The sequence below is a fragment of the Heloderma suspectum genome, chromosome 3, assembly GCF_057233095.1.
Source record: "Heloderma suspectum isolate Gila_16-S chromosome 3, 16-S_ref, whole genome shotgun sequence".
Taxonomy (NCBI): Eukaryota; Metazoa; Chordata; class Lepidosauria; order Squamata; family Helodermatidae; genus Heloderma; species Heloderma suspectum.
The window spans coordinates 41,730,090-41,740,533 of record NC_139460.1 but is presented as its reverse complement, the minus strand read 5'-3'; the positions used below and the strand labels follow the sequence as shown (position 1 = coordinate 41,740,533).

At 44.7% G+C, this 10,444-nt stretch overlaps 1 protein-coding gene across 3 annotated transcripts in view; it reads left to right on the top strand.

Annotated features, from left to right (window-relative positions):
- Positions 1-2,337: 2,337 nt before the first annotated feature.
- The window catches only part of CCDC169 (coiled-coil domain containing 169), a 33,681-nt gene continuing 25,574 nt past the window's right edge, over positions 2,338-10,444 (top strand). For 2 of the 3 annotated variants that reach the window (XM_084843019.1, XM_084843020.1), the window contains exons 1-4: positions 2,338-2,483; positions 7,656-7,738; positions 9,467-9,577; positions 9,685-9,725. In XM_084843019.1, coding sequence (XP_084699145.1) covers positions 2,404-2,483; positions 7,656-7,738; positions 9,467-9,577; positions 9,685-9,725 — 315 coding nt within the window. In that variant the 5' untranslated portion in view covers positions 2,338-2,403. The remainder of the gene's footprint in view (positions 2,484-7,655; positions 7,739-9,466; positions 9,578-9,684; positions 9,726-10,444) is intronic. The other variant, XM_084843021.1, reaches the window with a different exon arrangement.

The window sequence follows — 10,444 nt, the reverse complement described above, 5'->3', positions numbered from 1 at the left end:
GAAGAGGAGTGTAAAAGCAAAGTTGTGTGTGCAGTATTCCCCCCGCCCCTTAAACCCTTTCTTCCCCTAAACCAGGGATGCGCCTTACCAACTCTCTGTGAAGCTGTCTTTGCGGCTCTCCTGATTTCCCTGCCACCACCTTGACTGGGAACTTCATAGGGATACCCGGGAGGGCGGACACTGCACTTGTATGTCAGGGGTACATCTCTTCATCTCTGCCTGACTGCTCCCTCCAGTATCATCTCCCCCTCTCCTTCACACACTGTTTCTGATGAGGTCACGGGAAGGTGAGCAACACGCCCCATGGGCAGGACTATGATACCAAACAAAAAAGCAAAATTGGCTTTTTAGTACTCCTAGGGCAGAGATGTATGTGCATGGTAGCTTTGTGAATGTATAGTCAAAGCAAAACCCAGAACATAAAGCTAACCCTGAATGTGAACTTACATGCATCCATTTATTACACTTGGGTCACTAAGGGAGCAATCCTATATCCCCTAGACAGCATCTGAGGGACATAGGATTTTTTGGTTTCTGGGCTCCAAGGTTGGAACCAGGGCTCTGATCTCAGAGCCCAGAAACTGTGCTCCCCACCCCTCAGAGCTAGCATGGTTCTCTCCACCCCAGCTACGTCTCTGCACTTGGAAACAGAGCACAGAGATGGGGAAAAGGGGGCTGGAGGGGGGGAAACTGCGGAAGCTGTGTTACGCAGCTTCCTATGTGCCGCTGTGAAACTCCCCGGCCAGACAAGTGAAATCACCTGTCTAGCCAAAATGCAGGGCAGCCAGAAAACAGAGGGGAGGATCACCGCTGGGTTCCAACTATCCTGCATGGGATGGTCATTTGTCTCTGAATTCAGAGGCTGACTACTTTCTCCATAGGACTGTGCCCTAATATGCATTAGGCATCCAACAAGGAAGCTGACACAATTCTAATGCCCCTCTCATGAGAACAGGTGCTTGGAAGAAGGGTAATAGTGGCAAGAGGCTTACAGAGCACTCCTATACTTGTCAGAAGTACATCCCACTGAGTTTAATGGGGCTTAGTCCTAGGTGTGTATAGGATTGCAGCCTTAGCAGGCTGGCTGACCTACTCGACAGGATTGGGTACAAACCAGTTTGCAGTTGTATATGCTGCCTAGTCCATAAACAGTCATGCTAAAAATGGAGTGCTCTATTTCCTATTTAATCTAAAACAGGAGTTGCACCTTGGGCCTATAGGCTGCCAACTCCCAGGCTTCTCTTGGAGGGGGCACACACAGAAGGCATTTGAAGCTGATCTCGGGGACTGGGTAGGTCCATATGGGGAGACGCAGTGCTTGAGGTATTGGGGCCCTGAGCCATGTAGGGCTTTATATTTGAAGTCTTGTCTTCATTGCAAAAAATCCACAGAACACTTCATAGCAAAATCCCTTAATTTAAATATTAATCTGAACATCCTAATACATGACCTTCATTGTATTTTAAAGAATATTAGAGAAAAGGAACCAAATGATTCAGACTGTAAACTCAAAATAGTATTTGTGTGCTTTGCGTATTTTATATTTTTTAATGGACTCTTGCTTCAAATATATGGGGTCACTAGACCCTTTGTAAATTCAGGTTTAGGTTTTCCCAAGAATTGGTTAAGCCATTAGAGTACTGAAATGAGTGGTGGTGACACTGCCTGCTGCGAGTTGATGAATCTCTCCATCAGACATATTTTTAAAGTTCTTAGTCCTTATGGCTGTTTGCTACAATACTGTGTAGCTATTGCATTTAAAAATTACATAGATTCATGTAAGACAGTTTGCATGCAGTAGCCTCCCATCCATAGGTTTGGGATGGAGAACAAGAAATCATCCAGCAATATGGTAACGTTTAATTTTTATAATCATAGGGACAAGAGCGGGGCAAACGCATTTTTCTTCCTGACGCGGAGCTGAGCCACTAAGGGCTTAATCCTATGCATGTTTATACAGGAAAAAAAGTCCTACAACTCCCAGCATGCCCCAGCCGGCATTCCGCCATGGCTGGCTGCGACATACTGGGAGTTGTAGGACATTTTTTTTCTGTCTAAACATGCACAGCAACGCTTCTCTCCCAGCGCGCTCCCGAGATATCCCTTTACTGAGGCGCTTCCAACAGACCGGCCCGCGCTTGGGCCCCGCCCCCTGTGAGAGGGAGAGAGCCAACGCGAGCGCCCTCTGCCGGCTCGCGCGGACACGGGCAGGAGCGCGGCTTTGTGCCGTTCGACTTTCCTCGGGCGGAGGCCGTGACGTGACGTGACAGGACAGGGGGGCGCGGGAGCGAGCGTTCCAACGGTTCCTGTCACGTGAACCCTTTCCTCCTCCCTCCCGCTTTTGCCAAGGCGATTAGGACGCGCCGTGGCTGCGCTGGGGGTGGCGGCTGCGCGGACGTAACCATGGGAGAAGGGGGGGACCGCGGCGAACTGGTGGACTCAGAGGGAATCGTGCTGGAGCTGGGGCAGGAGAGGCAGATGAGGTGAGTCTCCTTTGCCCAACAGGACTGCGGAAACCTTGCGTACATGGCACCAATGCCCTCTTTCATTTCTGACGGGCAGGCGGATAGACCTCCCCCCCCACACACAACTCCTTAGTGGTACGCGGGGGGGGGCAGGCGGCCCCCTCCCTGACAGTAGCTCCCCTCCCCCAGTGGCTTCACGCCTGCAGTTGAAAGAAAAGCGCTTTGCACATGCTACCCACCCCCTGAAATACACCGGTGCTGCCACCGTTTATATAAAGAGCACCGATGTAATAGTTTTTTTTGGTTCGTATGGTTTTATTATACGTGGGGGTAAAAAATATTTAGTATTTAATTGGTGCCTTAGGGCGCAGTCCTGTGCCTGTTTAGACAGAAGAAAGCCCTACGGCTCCCAGCATACCCCAGCCAGCCTGCTGGGAGTTGTATGGCTTTTTTCTGTCTAAACGTGCAAAGAATTGCGCCCTGAGGACACAGTCCTGTGCCTGTTTAGACAGAAGAAAGCCCTACGGCTCCCAGCATACCCCAGCCAGCCTGCTGGGAGTTGTATGGCTTTTTTCTGTCTAAACGTGCAAAGAATTGCGCCCTGAGGACACAGTCCTGTGCCTGTTTAGACAGAAGAAAGTCCTACGGCTCCCAGCATACCCCAGCCAGCCTGCTGGGAGTTGTATGACTTTTTTCTGTCTAAACGTGGAAAGAATTGCACCCTGAGGACACAATCCTGTGCCTGTTTAGACAGAAGAAAGTTCTACGGCTCCCAGCATACCCCAGCCAGCCTGCTGGGAGTTGTATGACTTTTTTCTGTCTAAACGTGGAAAGAATTGCGCCCTGAGGACACAATCCTGTGCCTGTTTAGACAGAGAAAAGGCCTACAACTCTGGGGAATGCCTAGAGTTGTAGGCCTTTTCTCTGTCTAAACAGGCATAGGATTGCGCCCTAAGTAAACTTTACGACAGCCCTCTAGGGCAAGACAGTAGTAACACAGTGTAGGGCAAGCAGAGTGGGGCTGGAGTTGGAGTTTGCCTAAGATTTGTTGAGTTTATGGCAGAAAGAGAGGCTAGAATTTGGGGCTTCCAGGCTATATACATTCAGCCGTTCTTGACATTGACACAGCCAGACATTTAAGACAATGTTAAAATATTGATGGTTGATTTATTAGTAGCAGCAGCAGCAGCAGCAGGGCCACCCCTTGACATTCTTGGTGCGTGAGGCACAATATTCAAATGGCATCTGTACAGACATATTCAAGTTAACAAATATTGGGCCCAGTCCACTGGAGAAGTTAGTTCTCCCTATGCAAGCCTTATTTGAAATGAGCACCAATGTGTTTTTAGGCAGCTCCTGCTCGTCTAAGTGGGGCTTGTACTGGATAACTTCACAATGTATAGTGGTCTGTGGGTCGGATGCATCTGTTTTCCAATCTGTTACTATTATTTGTACCCACAATGTGCTGCCTGAGTTGGCTGCCTCACCACATGATAAGTCACATCATGTGCAAGAGGAGGTGGTACAGATGGGGACACAGGAGAGTGGACTTGGAAGTGCATGACTGCCCCTGTGTATAATTATTTACACAGCTGTTACAGGTTGCTGTGACGTAACCTTCCCTCAGGTCCATCTGCCTCTGCTTTGGGACAGCTGTCCTCACTGTCCCACAAGCTTCAGTCCCTAAATTCACCAGGTAAAGGAGACACCCAATATGCCTAACTGGTTCCCTTTACCCACCCAGGGGAAGTACCCAGGAAGTATGAACACTATTGGTAGCGCAGAAAAATGAATAAGACATCGGATAATTCAAAAACAAACAAATTAAGGTTTATTTAATATAAGATGTTTTAATTAATCAGTTCCTGGTCTTACACTGCCTACTCTACCCCTTCTAACTCCTATTCTCACAACCCCACTATCTAGATGTAGCTTAATCAAACCCGAAGGCCCTGTCTCCATTCCCAAACCCTATCTAACCAACTGCCTGGTCCTCCCTTTTATAAACTCAGTCTCCACACACATACACACCCCTCCCACCTTTCACTCACTACCAAACAGTTAACCCTGACTTACCTGGGTTCTGTTTAACACAGCAAACACATATAAACATTAATAGAGACTCCACATGGCAAACATTGTGATTTTATCACAGTTGCTTATTTATTTATTTTATTTTATTTGTTACCTTTCTGTCCTGCTTTTCCTCCAAGGAGGCCAGGGCAATGTACACAATCCTCCTCCACCATTTGTCAATGGTAATTTGACATTTTGACAATGGCAGTGTCAAAGAGTGTTCAAACTACCGTACAATTGCGCTCATTTCACATGCCAGCAAGTTGATGCTCAAAATCCTACAAGCTAGGCTTCAGCAGCATGTGAACCGAGAACTACCGGAAGTACAAGCTGGGTTTCCAAGAGGCAGAGGAATTAGAGATTAAATCGCCAACATTCGCTGGATCATGGAGAAAGCAAGAGAATTCCAGAAAAACATCTATTTCTGCTTCATTGACTACGCTAAAGCCTTTGATTGTGTGGATCACAACAAACTGTGGCAAATTCTGAAAGAGATGGGAGTACCAGACCACCTTACCTGTCTCCTGAGAAACCTGTACGAGGGTCAAGAAGCAACAGTAAGAACTGGACATGGAACAACCGATTGGTTCAAAATTGGGAAAGGGGTGCGACAAGGCTGCATATTGTCGCCCTGCTTATTTAATTTATATGCAGAGTCCATCATGAGAAACGCCGGGTTGGATGAATCACAGGTCGGAATTAAGATTGCCGGGAGAATTATCAACAACCTCAGATACGCAGACGATACCACCCTAATGGCAGAAAGCGAAGAGGATCTAAAGAGCCTCTTGTTGAGGGTGAAAGTGTGTACTGCAAAAGCTGGTTTGAAACTCAACATAAAAAAACGAAGATCATGGCATCTGGCCCCATCACTTCCTGGCATATAGAAGGGGAAGAAATGGCAGCAGTGACAGATTTTATTTTCTTGGGCTCCAAGATCACCGCAGACGGTGACTGTAGCCATGAAATTAAAAGACGCTTGCTCCTTGGGAGGAAAGCTATGGCCAACCTAGACAGCATAGTAAGAAGCAGAGACATCACCTTGCCGACAAAGGTTCGTATAATCAAAGCTATGGTTTTCCCAGTAGCAACATATGGCTGTGAGAGCTGGACTATGAGGAAGGCTGAGCGCCGAAGAATTGATGCCTTCGAACTGTGGTGCTGGAGAAGACTCTTATGAGTCCCCTGGACTGCAAGGAGGTCAAATCAGTCCATCCTAAAGGAAATCAACCCTGACTGCTCATTGGAAGGACAGATACTGAAGCTGAAGCTCAAATACTTTGGCCAGCTAATGTGAAGAGAAAACTCCCTGGAAAAGACCCTGATGCTGGCAAAGATTGAAGGCAAAAGGAGAAGGGGACAGCAGAGGATGAGATGGCTGGATAGCATCACTGATGCAATGAATATGAACTTGAGCACACTCCGGGACAGCGCAGGACAGGAAGGCCTGGCGTGCTCTGGTCCATGGGGTCACAAAGAGTCGGACACAACTTAACGACTGAACAACAACTCCCCAGTCCTAGTTCAGCACTAACCACTGTATCATACTGCTTAAATCCCTGGCATCTCCAGATAGGGCTGGAAAAATTCCAGACTGGAACTCTGGAATTAGGTGTTGACTGTACTGGGCTAGGTGGTCCAATGGTCTGACTCAGTATAAGACAGCTTCCTATGTGTCTACGGTTTAAACGACACTTATTTAGAAGTTTCAGTGATGCAGAACATGGGCAGCCTGTTTCCTTATATGGACTGGTTGCTCGGAATAAAATCTCGAAATGCTCCTATATATCTTCTGGCTACTTGCTGCCTTCTATGTACAAGATGCAGGTTTTCCCATTTTTCACCTTACAGTGCAATTCTATGCATGCATACTCAGAAGTAAATCCTATTGTGTTTAATAGATGCTTACTACTAGGTAAGTATGCACAGGGCTACAACTTTAAGGTTGCAATCCTATCCTCACGTATTTGGGAGTAAGTCCCAGTGAATTTCATGAGACTTACTTCTGATGTGCACGGGATTGCACTGTAAGGGCGCAATCCTATGGGTTGTGCCATGGGTACTTGTCATAAGCCCCCGAATTTGGAGGCTCTCTCTATTTTAGCTAGATCGGCAATTTTGCCCATCTAGTGGAGGATGAGGGAAGGAGGCTGGTGGAGCAATAGGAAAAGTCATAAGCCAGCCACCCCAGCCTCCCCCCGCTCCACCGGCTATGGGGGAGGGGCTGGGGAGTGCAGTTTCCTGGCTCGGAGCTTGGAGCCAGGAAACCAAAGAGTCCTATGTCCCCCAGACACTGTCTAGGGGACATAGGATTGCTTCCTAAGTGACTTACAGAATTGCTTCCTAAGTGACGTATAACTTACTAAGTTCTACTAAATATATTTCATCAGTATTGATACAGTTTTCCAAAAGTGATTTCCTTTGTGAGCTCTCCACCGATCAAAAAGGAACAGTGAGATAATTTATAGAACTGTTGTAACTTGCTGTTCCTCAGCAACGTTGGTTTTGGGGTCCATCAGACTTGGAGCTACAACATTACCTAGAAGCAATGAAAGGCCTCCTTATACAACATGTAATTATCTGTTTAATAGCTATGAACAGGCATGGAAATATTGTTAGCTTTGTATTTATCTGTATTTTAATATGTGTTAATAAATGTAATTTAAATTGAGTGGTTCCTGTCCTGCAGCCAAAAGCGTAAGATAAAATAATAATAACAAATTAACCTCCTAGTATTGTGAAAGTACATAGGGCCTCAGCAGGAGTGGGGAGCTCAGAAATCCTTAAGTCCTGGGATGTGCAAAGTCTTGATATAGTTTTGCTCAACAGCATGACCTCATATTACCATCTGTCTGTTTATCTTAACACCTGTAAGTCCATTCCCAGTAAAGGAGGAATATGTTGTTTGTGATGATATCTTCTTCACAGTTTTACAGGCTTTACAGATTAAGAGTATTGGGCAAGTGCCTGAATGTGCGTTTAGAAATATTCAAAGAATCCTTTAGAAATAATCTGTTAAAGAATTTATATTATAAACATTTTCATATGCTTATGAACATCACATTTTTATTGTCTGCTGGGATTATTTAACTACTTTTTCTCTCTGTAATGCAGAGAAGTGCTAGAACTCTCAGTATTTGAAATGAAAAATACAGTAGCAGAACTGGAGAAAAGACTTAACAGTGTTGAGGATGAAGGTAAGAGACTAAGTCTAGAGTTCTGTACATTTAATTGCATATCAATCCAACAAGAGTCTTCAGGCATTGCTGTTAAAATGTATTTTAAGTATACATAGAGCTGTGCATACTGATCAAAACGTACTCTTATGAGTCTCATACTTCCCTGACCAGTGAGAAGCTCCACGAGTTTGGGGTTCCTTGGAGGAGAGTGCACTGGAGACCTAAGGCGCTCTTGTAATATTTGCTTTAATTACAAATATACAAGTAGAACAAAAGTGAGGGCAAAGTAGCTCTCCTCCAAGGCAGAAGAACTGCTACCACACATCAGATCTCCAGAGAGAGAGAGAGCATGCACCAGAAGGGGTCTTCATGCCCAACTATTAGCGCTTTCTGCCTCAGTCTTTTATCTATTTCAAAAATTGCCAAAATGCTTCTCCTTTTCTCTGTTAACCAGCAAACCAGATTAACAAAAGAAATCTGTCAACTAGCTGTAATTTTAAAATGTTATTTATTAAATTTATATCCTACCTTTCCATTAAAATAGTGCTCAGAGAGGCTAACAGTAAAAACAGAAAAAATAACAGTTATGATTAAAGCATTAAAACTTATCAATTAAAAGCACATCCAATAAGAAGCACATCAAATAAATCGCCAAAATAAAAATAAAAGGCAAATAAAAGCACATCACTACAAGAGAAAAAAACTTAGTTCAGACGGAAATCAGCTTAGATGCCAAAAGCCTGCCAGAATAAAATGTCTTTGCATGTTGGTGGAAGGATAACGGAGATGGAACTGGAGTGGTGTTTCCCGCTGTTTTTGAAGGTAAATATTCGCTTTCCATTTACAGCAGAGATAGGTAACTTGTTGCCCTCCAGATGTTCTACAACTCCTAGCATCCCAACCATTGGCTCTGCTGGCTAGGGCTGATGGGAGTTGTAGGCCAAAACATCTGGAGGGCCATACATTGCCCACCCTTGACTAGCTGCATTCTGTGGTAGCTGCTACAACTCAGGCTTGTGGGTCATCAGCAACATGGCTCTGTAGAATCTGGCTGCCAAGCTTACATTAGAGTTGGGGTCTGGATAACAAGGTAATAAACAAGATACTATTCTAAATGTTCCATAATGCCTTCTCCCCCCCCCCCTCCCCCAACACCTTGTTCCATCAATGAGTACATAGAGAACCTTAAACACAAGAATAGATCAGGACATTTCTAAGCCCTTTCTAAAATCATCGACATGGAAATATTAGAACAAAATAGGAAGTCTTCCTGAGCATCCTTCCTTTTAAGACCAGGATGGTCTTTGTAAACTGTCCAAAGCGCTTCGGCTAGTGGGCAGTATAGAAATGTAAGAAATTAAATGAAAGGATGGGGCAATGTGCAGCTACCACCACAGATACAATACAGGTCAATAAGGATACTCTATCATGAGACAGTCAACCTGCCCAATTCTCAGCCAGGAAAAGGTTCTGTTCTTCCTTCAGGTGTTCCATGTGCTGCCTCACAGGGTGAGAACCTATGAGGCTGTGATCTATCAGATTATGGATTTAGGTAATACTATTACTTTATGTTAAATATGAAAGTGTTAGCAAACATTTTCAGACGGTACTACTTGTTCGGAGTTTTGTAGGTAAATGCATGCTTCTTGATTTTAGATGTGAACACTGCAGTTTTTAGAAGCTTTGAGATATTTTAGTTTACAGAATCAAAGGACAATAACCAGAGTAATTTATTTTTATTTTAAGACAATGAATGGAAAACCAGATATGAAACCCAAATAGAATTGAACAGACAGATAGAAAGGCAAATTGGACTTCTCCAAAGAAAGATGGATCATGTTCGTAGCAGCCCAGCAGGTATGACTTGAGGGGTTCTTAGCTGGCATTGACAATTACTGCACACAGAAATCCTCTGTATTTGCATATTATTTATCAAAAGGCTCATGTATATTTCTTACTTGTAGACAGATTGGCTTCTGTTCGCTCCTTTGATCAAATGCACATGGTAAGTAAAATGACATTTAATTAAACAAATATCTCGTATCTGCTATATAAGGGAATTTTATGTTTTGTACCACAGACAGATGTAAGGCTGGCAATTCTGAAACTCATTTCCTCCCCCCCATCTCCCACCTCTCACTCCTTTGTAGCATTTACATGTAATTCTGCATAATGACTACCACTGAATAGTTATGCTGTTTGTAACTAACTATCCCAGCCACTATGTGCTCACTGCTATCTATACAATTTTGCTTTAATTATGCATTGACAAATGCTGGGAATAAGCCCTGTTTCTCAGGACAGCTTCATGCATTTTAGTGGGGGGAAAGATTTCCTGTTTGCCTCTTGGCTGCCTCTACTGCAGTGGCCTTCATGGTTCTTAAATCCAAGCCACAGCAGACATCTGCCAGGAGCCCATGGTTGCTATCTCCCCATCTGTATGTAAAGGCGGCAAATTGTGGTTTAATTAACCCATGTTTTGCCACAGTGTGTGCCCAATGCCTGCTGCCACCATTTTGAATATGCAACCTCCAATTGGAGGTTGCTCTGTGATATGAGAACCTGGAAAGTATGGGTTAATCATGGGTTAAACAACCCACAGTTAACCTAAAAACTAATTGTAGGTTAACAGGTTCACAGGTCATGGTGGTGGTGGTGGCGGTGCAGTTGAAGGCACACTTGGAAGAAACTGATTATCTAGACCCATTTCAGTCGGGCTTCAGG